General features: G+C 44.1%; 1 protein-coding gene across 13 annotated transcripts in view; it reads left to right on the forward strand.

The window, feature by feature from the left end:
* Nucleotides 1–17,419, forward strand: part of LOC110537489 (cytospin-B) — a 175,873-nt gene that overhangs the window by 91,661 nt on the left and 66,793 nt on the right. For all 13 annotated transcript variants that reach the window (XM_090192336.1, XM_090192337.1, XM_090192344.1 and 10 more), the window contains one exon: nucleotides 12,001–13,556. In XM_090192336.1, the coding sequence (XP_090048462.1) occupies nucleotides 12,001–13,556 (1,556 nt within the window). The remainder of the gene's footprint in view (nucleotides 1–12,000; nucleotides 13,557–17,419) is intronic.

Below are 17,419 nucleotides of genomic sequence, written 5' to 3' on the forward strand. Positions count from 1 at the left end.
TCTTCAAAAAGCCTCTAATTCACTCTGGGTTCGCGCCCAGGCTCTGTCGCAACCGGCCGCGACCGGGAGGTCCGTGGGGCGACGCACAATTGGCCCAGTGTCGTCCGGGTTAGGGAGGGCTTGGCCGGTAGGGATATCCTTGACGGGCCGGGCGCAGTGCATGCTAACCAAGGTTGCCAGGTGCACGGTGTTTCCTCCGACACATTGGTGCGGCTGGCTTCCGGGTTGGATGCGCGCTGTGTTAAGAAGCAGTGCGGCTTGGTTGAGTTGTGTATTGGAGGACTCATGACTTTCAACCTTCGTCTCTCCCGAGCCCGTACGGGAGTTGTACCGATGAGACAAGATAGTAGCTACTAAAAACAATTGGATACCACGAAATTGGGGAGAAAAAGGGGTAAAAAAATGTTAAAATAATATATACAGTGCCTTGCGAAAGTATTCGGCCCCCTTGGACTTTGCGACCTTTTGCCACATTTCAGGCTTCAAACATAAAGATATAAAACTGTATTTTTTTGTGAAGAATCAACAACAAGTGGGACACAATCATGAAGTGGAACGACATTTATTGGATATTTCAAACTTTTTTAACAAATCAAAAACTGAAAAATTGGGCGTGCAAAATTATTCAGCCCCCTTAAGTTAATACTTTGTAGCGCCACCTTTTGCTGCGATTACAGCTGTAAGTCGCTTGGGGTATGTCTCTATCAGTTTTGCACATCGAGAGACTGGGAATTTTTTCCCATTCCTCCTTGCAAAACAGCTCGAGCTCAGTGAGGTTGGATGGAGAGCATTTGTGAACAGCAGTTTTCAGTTCTTTCCACAGATTCTCGATTGGATTCAGGTCTGGACTTTGACTTGGCCATTCTAACACCTGGATATGTTTATTTTTGAACCATTCCATTGTAGATTTTGCTTTATGTTTTGGATCATTGTCTTGTTGGAAGACAAATCTCCGTCCCAGTCTCAGGTCTTTTGCAGACTCCATCAGGTTTTCTTCCAGAATGGTCCTGTATTTGGCTCCATCCATCTTCCCATCAATTTTAACCATCTTCCCTGTCCCTGCTGAAGAAAAGCAGGCCCAAACCATGATGCTGCCACCACCATGTTTGACAGTGGGTATGGTGTGTTCAGGGTGATGAGCTGTGTTGCTTTTACGCCAAACATAACGTTTTGCATTGTTGCCAAAAAGTTCAATTTTGGTTTCATCTGACCAGAGCACCTTCTTCCACATGTTTGGTGTGTCTTCCAGGTGGCTTGTGGCAAACTTTAAACAACACTTTTTATGGATATCTTTAAGAAATGGCTTTCTTCTTGCCACTCTTCCATAAAGGCCAGATTTGTGCAATATACGACTGATTGTTGTCCTATGGACAGAGTCTCCCACCTCAGCTGTAGATCTCTGCAGTTCATCCAGAGTGATCATGGGCCTCTTGGCTGCATCTCTGATCAGTCTTCTCCTTGTATGAGCTGAAGGTTTAGAGGGACGGCCAGGTCTTGGTAGATTTGCAGTGGTCTGATACTCCTTCCATTTCAATATTATCGCTTGCACAGTGCTCCTTGGGATGTTTAAAGCTTGGGAAATCTTTTTGTATCCAAATCCGGCTTTAAACTTCTTCACAACAGTATCTCGGACCTGCCTGGTGTGTTCCTTGTTCTTCATGATGCTCTCTGCGCTTTTAACGGACCTCTGAGACTATCCCAGTGCAGGTGCATTTATACGGAGACTTGATTACACACAGGTGGATTGTATTTATCATCATTAGTCATTTAGGTCAACATTGGATCATTCAGAGATCCTCAATGAACTTCTGGAGAGAGTTTGCTGCACTGAAAGTAAAGGGGCTGAATAATTTTGCACGCCCAATTTTGCAGTTTTTGATTTGTTAAAAAAGTTTGAAATATCCAATAAATGTCGTTCCACTTCATGATTGTGTCCCACTTGTTGTTGATTCTTCCCAAAAAAATACAGTTTTATATCTTTATGTTTGAAGCCTGAAATGTGGCAAAAGGTCACAAAGTTCAAGTGGGCCGAATACTTTCGCAAGGCACTGTATATATAAAAAGGCCTCGAATTCCTTCCCTTTACTTAACTCGAACATGTTGTTGATACAGTGTGCCACGTTGATTGTGCATGACATACGGCATGGACTTTGTACTATAGCTTATACTGTATGTACTCCACATATTATGCGACTATTATAGGATGAATATCTATACTTCGAATGACCATCTATGCGGCCTCGATTTTACATTTGCGCCTTCTGTTCTCAGTCGTTTGGTTTTTAAGCAAATTCTTGGATCGAGATGTGCAATCATGCTGAAGCAGACTATTGGAGAGCATGTTATCTGAGCCCCCTGGATATAATTATGGCTTCAAATCTATTGTGGGGACTCGGGAGGTTATGGTACTATGGTAATAATCCCATAGACATGATGGCAGCATGTATGATCTGCAGGAATAAAGATTTAAAGATAGAACCACAAAGAACAAGGGAAGCGTTTGTTGGGTTTGAGAATCTGTGGATCTGCAGATACTGGACGTTTCCCAAGTGCAGATAATATATCCAGGCAAATCCCCAATGCAATAATTTCCTAAACTCAATAGTCCGGAGAGCCAATGCAAAGCCAGGCGGTGACCTTCTGGTCTAAACCCAGGACTTTTGTACACTACTTCTAAACCAGCCCTTAAGCTGACACTCACAGAGTGATGTGTGTTACAGCTGCTGCTTATCCTCCATGGTTCTGGTAACTGTCTGTGAAACTAGACCATTTACCTGATTTACACCACTTCCGATCACCGGCAAATGCAATTACACCATCCTTCAAACGGCGCACAAATCAGATTCCTATTCATTGACGTGCCTCTTATGTGGTATACTGTATGTAGTAGACTATGGGAAATGGGGGGTTTATTGAAATCCTGCATTCGTTGAGTGCCTGCCTCTACTATATCCCCTTCTGCTATCTGCTATAGTAGGCCCATAAAATGTATCTGGTGACATTCTAGAACATTCTGGGCTTTAAATCAGTTGTGATCTGCAGATCCGCTCTCTAATCATACTATGCACTCTCCTCCTCCACATTATGATGTCATGTCCTGACTCTGACCCAAAGTCTTTGGGACCTGGGACCAAGAGATTATGTTTTGGCCAGAAAAAAGCCCAGTCAGTGTAAGTGCATTTAGGCTAGAGCTTTCATCAACTCATATGGAGGAACTATTGTGGAATATCTGTCCATTTAAGTCTTTGGGACCTGAGACACAGGCCAAGAGATTAAGTTTTGACCAGAGTGAATTTGGACCGTCTGTCAGAGTTTCAGGAACCTTAGTGGAATATCTGTACATACTATAGTATTGCAAGTAAAGTTGGCCTTTGATAAGTAGAAAAACAATGCTAGAGTCTCTGTTTCTTGGCTAACTCATAGTTGGCAGTATCTATTTCTGCTAGAAGAGTTAGGATGATGATTTCAATTGTTGTCTGATGTTTGTCTGATGATGGAACCCCAAAAAAGTTAGTCTTTAAAAGAACATATACTATTTGAATCAAGGTCTGGAGGATGATGTGTCCCTTGGACTGTGACGGCTAGCGTTAACGTTTGCCTCCCCTGTCCCTGACTGACCATCCTGGCTGACCATTTCCTGTATCACAGTGACGCATATGGAAACCCCACTGTGAGTCTGTCTTCCGCACCAGCAAGAAGAGTGGAATGCCTGTGTGAGCCCAGGGCCTGAGAGATAAGCTCCAGTTTACCCAGTCACTCCCCATCCCGTCCTGTCTAGTCTGGTCACAGATCTGTTTGTGCCATCTTGCCAACTCCTGTGTTGAGTTGCCAAGACAGCACAAACATATCTGGGACCACCAGGCTATGTCCTGTCCAGTTGCTGCCTGGACAACAGGAAACCCCAGACAGAGAGAGAGATGGATATGATTTTTTATCTGACTGCTCTGTACCCCCCACGTCCACCTGACTGGAAAACATTAGACTGCACTTCCTGGAACTCCAGAGGGGGCGGGCTAGGGGTGGAAATGAGACGTGTGTGTGTGTGTGTGCACACGTGTGTGGTGTGGAAATGAGACCGAGGGAGATTCTTTCCCTTTCAAAGGTCATTGATTCCTTCGTGATAGCAGTCAGCCACTGACTGACGGTACCACTGTGTCATTGCAGATGCCAACGGTTCTGACACTTGACCGGCCTGACTGGCCCCGGCCACTTATCTGTCATCGTCTCTCCCTCTCCTGTCCCCCCTTGTAAAATTAAATTAAAGATGGCTGGGCTGGGGGCTGCCTTTCCTTCCCCTCACAATGCAGCCTGTTACCTCTTGGCTGCTGGCTTGGCTTGGCTGGCTGGTAACGCTGGTGTCCAGAAGCCACTGAGCCACACGTCCCCCGCCGATCTGTGATTTCAAACCTCATCTTCATTAAAAAGATAGATATGGACCAGAGTGCATTATTGTGATGAGGTACTCATACTGTGTGTTATTAATTAATTAAACAATTAGTTAATGTAAACAAAGCAATAATTTCCGATTATTTCAGGAAGCCATTTCAACAGGACTCGAGATCAGAAGTGGGGATACTAACAATGGTTCTCTCTGTGTGGACATGTGTTTTCTGGCATGTCAGCAGTATTCTGTGTAGAAACATGAATGTTTTAAGTTAAAAGTTGGAGTTTGGGTTAATGACTTTGGTCAAGCCTGTTGATCTTGGCTTCCACTGCTGGCTTCATTTGGCCGCCTGCAATCTAAATCCTGTTACTGTGGCTTCTCCTCCAAAACCCCCTATCCTGCAATGATTAGTCCATGATTCACTATTGTGAATATTACTTTCTTACCAAATGAGCACAAAAAAGAAAACTCTTGTCACAAAATGTTGTGTAGCCTTTCTCTTGTTCCTCAACATGACCGAAAGCCCATTCTACTTGGCAGCAGTATTTATCTTTCTTTCCAAAGCTAATGTTTCACATTATTTACACTTTTTTATCAATGAGAGCCAGTCTCCAGAGGTTGTTGGAGGATTTACATGGCCAAAAGTATGTGGACATCTGCTCGTCGAACGTCTCATTCCAAAATCATGGGCATTAATATGGAGTTGGTCCCGCTTTGCTGTTATAACAGCCTCCACTCTTCTGGGAAGGCGTTCCACTAGATGTTGGAACATTTCTTCAGAGACTTGCTAACATTCAGCCACAAGAGCATTAGTGAGGTTGGGCACTGATGTTGGGCGATTAGGCCTGTTTAGAATGTCAATGTATGCTGTAGTGTTAAGATTTCCCTTCACTGGAACTAAGGTTCCTAGCCCGAACCATGAAAAACAACCCCAGACCATTATTCCTTCTCCACCAAACTTTACAGATGGCACTATGCATTGGGGAAGGTAGTGTTCTCCTGGCATCCTCCAAACCTCCAGATTCATCTGTTAGACTGCCAGATGGTGAAGCGTGATTCATCACTCCACTGCTCCAGAGTCCAAGCGAGCTTTACACCACTCCAGCCGACGCTTGGCATTGCGCATGGTGATCTTAGGCTTGTGTATGGCAGCTCGGCCATGGAAACCCATTTCATGAATTTCCAGACAAACAGTTATTCTGCTGACGTTGCTTCCAGAGGCAATTTGGAACTCATTAGTAATTGTTGCAACTGAGGACAGACACTTTTTACGCACAGCACTCTGTGGTCCTGTTCTGTGAGCTTGTGTGACCTACCGATTTGCGGCTGAGCCATTGTTGCACCTTGACGTTTCCACTTCACAATAACAGCACTTATAGTTGCCCGATGCAGCTTTAGTAGGCCATACATTTCACTAACTAACTTGTTGGAAAGGTGGCATCCTCTGACGGTGCCACGTTGAAATTTTGCTGCCAATGTTTGTCTATGGAGATAACATGAATGTGTGCTCGATTTTATATACCTGTCAGCAACGGGTGTGGCTGAAATAGCCAAATCCACTCATTTGAAGGGGTGTCCACATACTTTTGTTTATATGTGACTGACCATCTCAAGTTGGTCTTATGTAGCAACATTTGAAATTGTATTTTTTACATTGGATAAAAGTAGAGACTCCGAGCTAGAAAATGGTATATCATACACTGCAGTTGAGGAACAATGGGAAAGTTGATAAACTTGTAAACCCACTTCTTAGAAAATGGCCCTTGAATATTTTGGTACACCTACTGGAGAGCTCTTCTTTGTCTACACCCCTTCAGTATCGTTCACACCCTCTTAAGCCTTAGCCCCACCCATCTCTTTAAGGATTCACATGTGAGGCCATGTAAACACACACTATATCAAATAAAATCTATGTTTATTTGTCACATGCAGAGGATACAGAAGATGTAAACGGTACAGTGATAGTACTTACATAGTAGCAATATCAAAAACAGAAAGTGTCAAGATAAAAAATATTTTATATTTTTAGATGACGCTTACCCGACACACTTGTCTAAATTGATGAGTCATGTGAAGGAAATGCTATAACCACCCCTCACCCACATCTAGCTAAGTGGAAGGGTCACTATTGTCTAGACATGTGCACATGTTCATGAAATACAATAGATGGCCTTAATCACGCCCATATACACCTGCTAATTTGATGGGTCATGTAATAAACCAGCCAAAGTAGAAACTTTTGTTTAGACATGTAGCTAGCTAGCTAAACGATGAACTGGCATAACCCCAACTCATACTACTACTACCAATACAGACATTGTCATAGCTGTAGTATGAATCTGCAGGTGGTTAAACCTAACAAACTAGGTCCAATGTTAGCTAGTTAACATTAGGCTATAACTATCAATGCAAATGGTTTTCTGATTCAAATAATATTGTAACACAGATCATACACATGACGTTAACTAGCGATCCAGCAAGCTAACGTTTGCTAGCTAACAAACAGTACACTTTAACTTGCGATGAAAATTACTTTCTGACAAAATTAGAAACTTATCAGACTGGAGCCATTTAACTCCATTTTGTTTGTAGCTACATCTTGTTTGGCCAGCTTTGTGTCAAGTCACTCCGGTTCATACTGACCGTGATGTGTGCAGAAATTAGCCCATCACTTTTTCCTTCTGATCTGTCGATAGCACCAGCTAAATTTAGGGCATCAATGTTGGGAAAAGTAGCAAAACTTTTGTTGTTCTCGATGGCTAATGTTATATCATATAATGCTAATGTTATATCATATAAGGTCCGGTAGGGCGGCAGGGTAACCTAGTGGTTAGAGTGTTGGACTAGTAACCGGAAGGTTGCAAGTTCCAACCCCCAAGCTGACAAGGTACAAATCTGTCGTTCTGCCCCTGAACAGGCAGTTAACCCACTGTTCCTAGGCCGTCATTGAAAATAAGAATTTGTTCTTAACTGACTTGCCTAGTTAAATAAAGGTACAAAATAAAATAAAAAAAGGACTGTCAACACATACTGAACAGCTCACGTTATAGACAGAAGCCTGCTACGTGGCAGACCAATCCAAACTCATCTCCCGGCATGTCCAGCCCTTGCATTATCTCAGCCAATCATGGCCAGTGGGAAGGTTCTTGTTTTTTTCCATGGCTAAACCAACTAGGCTTGAAATTTAACAATTTTATGGATGAAATACTAGTTTGTTTTTAAGGCATATGAAGTTCACATGAAGTTTCAGAAGGCATATCTGCGAGAAAAAAAACGTATTTCGATTTAAAAAAAAAAAAAAATTACGTTCAAATGCTGCTCCTGTGAAGTAGTGACATGTGACATACGCCTAGTTTCTTGAAACGAGTCATTCGCTATCTCTCTCCATAGATTTTTTTGATCTCTCTGTTACTCTCAGCCTTTCTCTCTCATCTCTCTTTTTCTTCCCCACTTTCTCTCTCCTCTCACCATTTCAGTAACCCATAAAAATAAGGAGTTGTCATTGTCTGTCAAAGGCTTGGCAAGTCAGGCCCAGATAACTTTGGAGTCAGGAAGCGTTTGTCCCAACTGAGGATTTTAAATAGTTGGCTATTAATTCACAGCTTGTCTTCTTTGTGCTTTCCTTTAACTTCTTTTAAATTGTGAAACATATGGTGGATCATGAATACCCTGAAAGTAGGCTTAGCTAAGGGGTTTAGAAGTTATGGATGGTTTTATATGTTGTGTTGGAAGAGAAAAGTCAAATCGGTCTATCTTCTGCACTGTATCAAACATGTCGATCTCAGCATAGATAAATTGAGCCACTGAGGCTTTTCTTCAATGTTCTCCTTCCTATCACCCCCCTTTTATAGCCCAGCTAGCATCTGAAAACTGGCACCTCCTGGATAAAGCATGCCTCTGCTCTCCTCTGAGATTGGCGGACTGTTTGATGAGGATAAGATGAGATGATTCCCATTGAGCAGCTGCTCTGTCTTGGCCTTGAGGCTGCATGGCCAACTGTGCCACTAACTATCACTGCCCATACCTGGCTCTATGTGAGACCGAACCCTCCTTTTGGACAGGGAAGGGTTGGCTACAGTAACGCTGAGAGAGAGAAAGAGTGAGAGAGCGAGAGAGAAAGAGAGTAAGAGAGAGAGAGAGGGTTCCATTTTGTTTTCTTTCAAATACTTTGAGCGTTCAATTAAGCCTGTCTGCCAGATGGACGGGGTTTGCACATTTGGAACTATTCCATTGGCTCTAATGTGTCAGGTAAGCTCAATCAAGCACTATTTCAAATACTATTTGAACCCAGGTCTGGGGCCTCATTTGTAAATGTTGCGTATGCACAAAATATGTGTTAGCCAGTTTTCACGCAAAATTTGCCATTTATAAAAACTGAATTTGACGTGCTTATCCTCCCGCACACTGTAGACCATGGGTACGCACAGTTTCTAGTGGTTGAAGTCTTGCATTGCAAGAAGGCAAAAGAAGCCTAGTAGTAGTCTTGTGCAAATGGGGAATATATTATGACATTCTTATTTATAACAAAAAACAGGTAGTTAAATATAATAACAAGATTTAATAATTTGCCGTTAGTAAGAAGAGATCAAAAATCTCTAAATCTTTATTTTATCTTTGCATTTTAAAATAATTTGAAATAGGTATATTAAAACTCCTCCCCTTTTCTGACTGTGATGGTTTCATAGGCAACTCTTGAAATAGCCTATAGGCCTACAACAAGTTTGGATAGGCTACCATTCATCCCTTCTCTCATTTATTGGACCTACTTCACATTAGTAAATAGATCCACCTATTTGAAGTATTTTGCTCATTGCGATCCAATCTGAAGCACAGTTAAACGATCGAACAAACGTTTCACCTTTTCCATTGACATTTGTAGGCTTTACATTTGTTTTTTTATAATCACGGTTTCCGATTTCGGTTTCAATCATTTTTTCAAATGTTAAATGCATGGTGGTTTAGCGTGGTTTATGACCTACAATAGGATTTAACAGCTGAACAGGCAGTTGATCTTTTGCATTGAAGTGTGTAGGCTACCACTGTAAGAAGGCCTTCTGCAGTAAAACAAATGTTATACAATGTTTCAGAATACGCTGTCAGTGCAGCATATTTAGGTTCGGGAAAAAGTCAATGTAAAACATTATTGAATTCCAACAATCTGTTTACAGGTCCACCAAAAATGTGCTATTGTTTTCATCTTTCAGAAATGGTCAGAATGGCTGTGTTCCAGCCAGCCTTCCTTTCTCTGTATTGTATTTTAATGTACTGTAAATGTTTACGTACGTATTAGTTGGCTTGTTTTGCACACAGATTTATGTCATGGCTATGTGCACAGGGACAAGCTGTAGTGAAGTCATGGTAAAAGGGAGGTGAGTCCTCCCAACGAGGAAAGTGAGTTTATACAGTCCATATGGGTTTTATTCAGTTGGGCTGGGAAGTAGAAGGAGAGTGTTACTGTATGTGGGGGCTGTGAATGGGAGATGTCCCAGAGTCCCACTTCAACTCCAAACATTAGTCATCTTAATGGAAACGGACTGAGCTTAAACACATCTGTCTCTCTCTCTCATTCACTCTCCTTTTATTCATCAATCCCTCTCTTTCACTTTCCTTCTGTTACTCTTCCTCTATATGTTATATAATAAGAATAAGAGCAATTGGCATGAATATGCCCCACATGACCTATAGGTCTGGCCTATATGCTGTTTTTGCCACTGTGCAGAGATTTAGGGGAGTTGTGAAGTGTGTGTGTGTGTGTGTGTGTGTGTGTGTGTGTGTGTGTGTGTGTGTGTGTGTGTGTGTGTGTGTGTGTGTGTGTGTGTTTGTGTTTGTGTGTGAGTCTGTCAGTCTGTCAGTTTCTGTTAATACACATACATGCATCCCCAAACATCTTAATATGTCAATCTGTAATGTATTATGATGTAGTCGTTTTTTAACCTAACACAACTGATTTTATCACAGTCTTTATTCATAAACAAGTAGCTGTTAAAATGTTAAAATCTTCCATGTGATAATACATAATTTAGTTGTGTATGGCCTCATTCTGTCTGTAGTGGATGCATCCACTGTAAAATGCACAGAGAAGTAAGTGATTATAGATTTTTAATGGCAGCCTGGGATCTTGGCAAAGCAAAGGCTAGTCCACTGGGAAATACACTAGAGTTCACTTGACCTGACTGATGGAGAACCAATGCAAAGTTGATTAATGGGCATTTAAATGACTGGCTTTTGCTTGCTCTCACTCAAGCGGAGTAGTTAGGTCCTTATTTTTTGACTGAAGGCAAACCGCAATGTCTGTCTGCAGTCACTCTGTGTGCCAGCCAATCTGCCATGTTATTTTTTATAGCTTTGATATTTAATGTTTTACTGGAACTATTTGTCGTTTTATTGTGATTTTATTTTATTATGAAAAGAAAGTGTCCAGCGTCCTTGCTATATATATATATACATATGTGTGTGTGTGTGTGTCATTTTTATTTTTGCAAGCTTAGCAATTTACGATTGTGTTATTGTAAAAAGAAAGCACACCGAGTTCCGAGCTCCTTGCTTTATATAGAAGCATAGTTGAGTGCTGATAAAGTAAGTTAGGTCTCTGACTCCTTTCTCTGTGGTCCCGGCCTCAGCAACACTCTCCTTTTCATCCACAGAACCCCACTTTAAGAATGCTAAACCACGCTGTGCCCCTGAGATTGTCTGAGGCTTGGCAGGCTTGGCAGGCACAGCCAGCCCGTACAAAGGGGTGATAGTCCCTGCAAAGTGCCCATCAATGGAGAAGTGCTTTAAGAGCCCAGAGGGGTGTAGGATTTCCATTCCAAATGAGCCCAGACTATTTGTTTGTGAGTGTGTGTTTGTTTGTAGGTGTGGATGTGAGCCAATGTGCCAGTGTATCTTGAATGTTTTGTGTGTGTGCGAGTGTGGATGTGTGTGTTGTTTATGGGGTTATACAGAATCCTGGTCTATCTCTTCTTGCCCAGGCTGTGCAGTAGTCTGTGCCCTCTGGAGTTGATGGCAGTCAGTCTAGTGTGTCATCAACACAGCGTTCTTTTTGTGTCTGTCCACTGACTGGGCTGCTTTGTGCTGGAACGTTCCATGTGTCCCGGACCATTCCTGGTCATCCCTGGTAACAAGAACCCCCTGTGTCTGTGTTGCTGTTTGCTGATAATTTTAAAACAAACAATAAAAGCCTTTCAGATGGCGCCCTGCTCACGCGGGGGATGAATCAGTAAAAGCTCTTCGTATTTGAGAGAGAGAGGTCTGGAAAGCCATCCGGGGCCTGTGGACCCACTGGAATGCTATAAGGCGGAGGAAGCCTTCAATGGCCACAGTAACACAGACACAGTGCCAACCAGCCAGCCATTCAGCCATCAAAACAAATAAATGGATCTATGAATATTGTTGAATGATTGACCCTTGTTGATGACAATTGCAACACCTGATGATGACAATTGCAACAACATATTATCACTGCATCACAATAGAGCTTCAATCTGAGTGGGAAATTGTTTCTATTGAATGGCAAGGACATTACAGGCATTAGTCCAAAGCATTACCACTTTACTAGTGGCCTTTCAAAAAGAAAGCAGCAGACTCTGAATGTGTGTTTTGATCATCTTTTTCAGGCGTCCAATCAGGATCCAAGAAGTCTGGTATCCCTGCCCCCAGGGAGATTCCTCCCACCATGACCCGGGACCGTGTGTCGCTGAGGGACCAGCTGCGGACCTCCACGACCAAGAAGATGACCCCCAGCGCCAGCACCTCCAGCCTGGCCACCCTGGCAGCCAAGCACCAGCGTGGCTCCACCACCACAAAGCCCAGGGTGGACGCTGAGGGCTCGGAGAGAGGCTTCCTGGAGTGCCAGGTGAAGGAGCTTCTGGCCGAGGCCAAGGCCAAGGAGTTTGAGATCAGCAAGCTGAGGATAGAGCTGCAGCGCTGCCGGGGGAAAGCCTCGTTGTCTTCATCCCCCTCGCCTCACAACACCCTCTCCACCCCACCCGAGGGTGCCCCCGATCAAGGCCAAGGTCTATCCCAGCATGCCACAGATGCCCAGGCCCTGGTAGGGGAGCTGAGGGAGAAGAACGGGAAGTTCCAGAGGGAGCTGGCGGCTCTGAGGGAGGAGAACCAGGCCCTGAAGGAGAAGCTTCTCTCCCTGGAAACTTTGCATGCCTCTCCTCTGTCCAACAACACTACCACCACCACCAGCCCCTCCAAGCCCTCCGTCAACGGCCTCCCCTCAGAAAACAACACTAGTCCCCCAGCCAAGTCACCCACACCCAGCCCGCTCAAAACCTCAGTCTCCTCCGGCAGTGACATCACCAAGGGCTCGCCCTCTCCGGACTCCTCAGAGTTTGAGAAGATCCCGTCGCAGTCTGACTCAGTGAGCAGCAGTGGTGTAGGGGTGGGGAAGGGTCCGGGTCGCGACCCCTCAGTGGAGAGCCTGACGGAGCAGATCCAGAAGATGGAGGAAAGTCAGCACAGCACGGCAGAGGAGCTCCAGGCAACACTACAGGAGCTGGCCGACCAACAGCAGGTGGTCCAGGAGCTGACGGCTGAGAATGAGCGCCTGGCCGAGAAGAAGGGCCTCCTACAGACGTCGCTGCAGCAGCAGAGGGAGAGGGTAGAGTTGCTGGCCCAGAAGAACGAGGCCCTGGCCGGGAAGCTGCAGGAGGTGGCCCAGGTCCAGAGCGGGGACGAGTCCCGGGCAGCTGAGCTGGAGCAGCGCTACACTGACCTGGTGGAGAGCTCTCACTCAGAGAGGGAGAAGCTGGTGGACATCCAGCAGCAGCTGACGGGGAGCCTGAGGACCCTGGAAGAGGAGCACCAGGAAACCCAGGGGCAGGTGAGGTCCCTCAGGCAGGAGAGGGATGACCTCCAGGGCCGGCTGGAGAAGGAGGTGGAGGCCGGGGGTGAGATGACGCGGGAGGCTGAGGAACATAGGGCTGCAACGGATGCCCTGAGGGTGGAGAACGGACGGCTCAAAGCCCAGGTGGACCTAGAGAGACAGAAGGTTGGGGAGCTGAAGGCCATGCAGAGTGCTGGGGACAGCACAGAGTTGCAGAGGCTGCTGAAGGCGGCCCATTCTGAGAGAGACAGACTGGAGGGGGAGGTAACAGAGCTACGGCAGGAGCTGCTACAGGCCCAGACTGACACTGAACACGCACAGGGACTGCTGTCCAAGGTGGGTGGGACACCAAGCCATATAGAATAGAATCGAGTAGAAACTTTATTACTCACCAAGGTGGGTGGAATACCAATTTGCATCTCATCCTCGAGCAGTCGGGGTGAGAAATGGGTGCGAGGCGGGGTTCTGTGGGGTTATTTAAGATACTCTTTAGGTAGGGTTTCAGATGTTTTCGGAAGATGGACAAGGACTTTCTTGCCCTAGCTTTAGGGGGAAGCTGGTTCCCCCAATGGGGTGCCAGGACAGAGCTTTGACTGGGCTGAGCGGGAGCTGCCCTCCCGTAGGGGTGGGAGTGCCAAGAGACCAGAGGATGCAGAACGAAGTGCTCGGGTTGGGGAGTAGGGTTTGAGCATAGCCTGAAGGTAAGGAGGGGCAGTTCCTCTTGCTGCTCCGTAGGCAAGCACCATGGTCTTGTAGTGGATACAAGCTTCCTACACAATACCTCATCTGCCATGATGGTTTGAATTAGGATAAATATTGTATTGCTAATGAAGACAGGCTTTGTGGCTATAGTTCAGCACTTTCCCTCACCACTCTCCAACGTATGAACTCATGTTCTATGAAATTGTTTTCATCTGCTTATAGGATCAGAGAGCGTGAGTGAGCAGTGGTTTTCCCCCACAACACCACACGTCAGCAGCCTGGGCTGTGTGGGTTTAGGGTACCTTCTGTGGTTGTTGATGTGAACACGGGGTGTGTCCTAGTCAGCTGCCTCTGACTGATGTCATAACTATTTGACTCTACACTGGGGTGGTCCAGTCAGGGCAGACCTGGGTTCATACAGTATTTGTTTTCTTTCAAATACTTTTGCCCCGTTTCATTGAGCCTGCCTGTTGCAATGGAACCAATGGAATATTCCCAAATGTTGAAATGCTGACCATCTGGCACACGTTGAATCAAACATTAAAACTATTTGAAAGAAAATAAATCCTATCTGAACCCTGGCAGGTCAAGTCGAGTGACATATGACTCAGGCTTCTGGCTCCTGACAAACGGGTGTGAGGGCGAGGCCGGTAAATAATGACTTCAGTCACTAACGTCATGCTCCACATACTGTAAGAAGACGTGCTGTGGAGAATGCATTGTGTCATCAATATCTTTTTTTAATACAATACATCATGCCTGGGGGCTTTCACAGTATGTGACCCAGTAACCCAGCATGTACTGTAGCCTATGATGGAGCTGTACAGATGTAGGATCTTAATTTCAAATCAAATCGAATTTTATTAATCACATGGTTCGTAAACAACAGGTGTAGACTAACAGTGAAATGATTACTTAGGGCCCAACAATGCAGAGAGAAAGAAAATAGAAAAAGTATAGAAAAATTAAATGTAATAATAATCCAAGTAATAATAAATACACAATGAGTAACAATAACTTGGCTATATCCAAAGGGTACCAGTACCATGTCGATATGCAGGGGTACGAGGACATTGAGGTATATATGTAAATATCCAGTGCATTCGGAAAGTATTCCAGTATTCGGAAAGACCCCTTGACTTTTTCCACATTTTGTTACATTACAGCCGTATTCTAATATTGATTAAATAGTTTTTACAGGTTTTTACACATTTTTGCAACTGAAATATCACATTTACATAAATATTCAGACCCTTTACTCAATACTTTGTTGAAGCACTTTTGGTATCGATCACAGTCTTCTTCTTGGCACACCTGTATTTGTGGAGTTTCTCTCATTCTTCTCTGCAGATCCTCTCAAGCTCTGTCAGGTTGTATGGGGAGCATTGCTGCTCAAATTTGAACATAAAGTGGAAAAAGTCAAGGGGTCTGAATACTTTCCGAATGCACTGTAACTAAGAATAATTGACAGGTAGTAAACAGTAGTAGCAGCGTATGTGAAGAGTCAAAAAAAGTTAGTGCAAAAAAGGTCAATGCAGAGAGTCTGGGTAGCTATTTGGATAACTATTTAACTAACTATTTAGCAGTCTTATGGCTTGGGGTAAAAGCTGTTCAGGGTCCTGTTGGTTCCAGACTTGGTGCAACTATTTAGCAGTCTTGTTTAGCAGTCTTATGCCTTCGGGGTAGAAGCTTTTCAGGGTCCTGTTGGTTCCAGACTTGTGTGTTGGTATTGCTTGCCGTGCGGTAGTAGAGAAAACAGTCTATGATTTGGGTGGCTGGTGTCTTTGACAATTTTTAGGGCCTTCCTCTGACACCACCTGGTATAGAGGTCTGAATGGCAGGACACTCTGTAGCGCCTTGTGATTGGATGCCAAGCAGTTGCCATACCAACGTGGTGATGCAGCACGTCAAGATTCTCTCAATGGTGCAGCTGTAGAACTTTCTGAGGATCTGAGGACCCATGCCAAATCTTTTAAATCTCCTGAGGGGGAAGAGGTGTTGTCGTGCCCTCTTCACAACTCTGTTGGTGTGTGGACCATGATAGGTCCTTAGTGATGTGGACACCAAGGAACAGTGGACACCTGCTCCAGTACAGCCCCTTCAATGTGAATGAGGGCGTGCTCGGCCCTCCGTTTCCTGTAGTCCACGATCAGCTCCTTTGTCTTGGTGACGTTGAGGGAGAGGTTGTTGTCCTGGCACCACACTGCCAGGTCTTTGACCTCCTCTCAACAGACACTGGGAGACAAATTTACCTTTCAGCAGGACAATTGCCTAAAACACAGGGCCAAATATACACTGGAGTTGCTTACCAATACAACCTTGAATGTTCCTGAGTGGCCTAATTACAGTTTTGACTTAAATCAGCTTGAAAATGTATGGAAAGACTTGAAAATGGCTGTCAACCAATGATCAACAACCAACTTAACAGAGCTTGAATAATTGTTTTAAGGATAATGTGTGAATAGTGTATGTACAATCCAGGTATGCAAAGCTCTTAGAGACTTATCCAGAAAGATTCACAGCTGTAATCGCTACCAAAGCTGATTCTATCATGTATTGACTCAGGGTGTTGTAACACTTATCTAATTAAGATATATTAGTGTTTTTTTTCTCCATTAATTAAAAAATATTGTATTTTGTATAGATCATTGACAAAAAATGACATTTAAATCCATTTTAATTCCACTTTGTAATGCAACAAAATTAGAAATAAGTCAAGGGTTGTGAGTTCTTTCTGAAGAAACTGTATATTATCCATGTCCTTGTTCAGCCATGACTCTGAGAAACACAGTATATTACAGTTATTCAGGTCCCGTTGATACAGTAGGATAGTCTCGAACAGAGGTCGTCCAGTTGGTTCTCCAGTGTTTGTACGGTCGCCAATTGAATTAAGGGTAGAGGCGGTTTATGTACTCGCCGACATAGTTTCATCAGATAGCCCTCACGTTGGCCTCTCTTGCGCCGCCTTTTTCTTTTTCGAGTCTCGAGGACTAGGGTCTGGTCCAGAGTGAGCATTATGTCCTGCGCCTCTGACTCATTGAAGTAGAAATCTTCATCCAAATTGAGGTTAGTGATCACTGTTCTCATGTCAAGAAGCTATTTTCGGTCATTGGAAACGATGGCGGAAACTTTATGTACAAAAAAACACACACAATGATAGGGTTGGTCAAGAGCCCGATAAACGGCTGCTATCCATTGCAGTGCCATTTTAGATAATTTGAGCCAGTTTGCTACAGTATGAATAATCTTGCAGCAACAGGAAATGTGAATTATTATGTGGATTATAATCCATTTACATTTTTCTAGGGGTTGATAGATTTTTTCAAGTCTGAAATTGAAAAGTGGAAATTACAAACTTCATAAGCCTTTTAAAGCCTCAAATACACTAGAAGTTAAACATTTCCTGCATTGCAAGTTTTCCTGCATTGCAAGTTCTCCTGCAACAGGATGATCAACTGAAGATGCTACATCTGCAGTAGGGAATGCATGGGTGATTG

This window comes from Oncorhynchus mykiss, chromosome 12, assembly GCF_057628025.1.
Source record: "Oncorhynchus mykiss isolate SJ-2025 chromosome 12, ASM5762802v1, whole genome shotgun sequence".
Taxonomy (NCBI): Eukaryota; Metazoa; Chordata; class Actinopteri; order Salmoniformes; family Salmonidae; genus Oncorhynchus; species Oncorhynchus mykiss.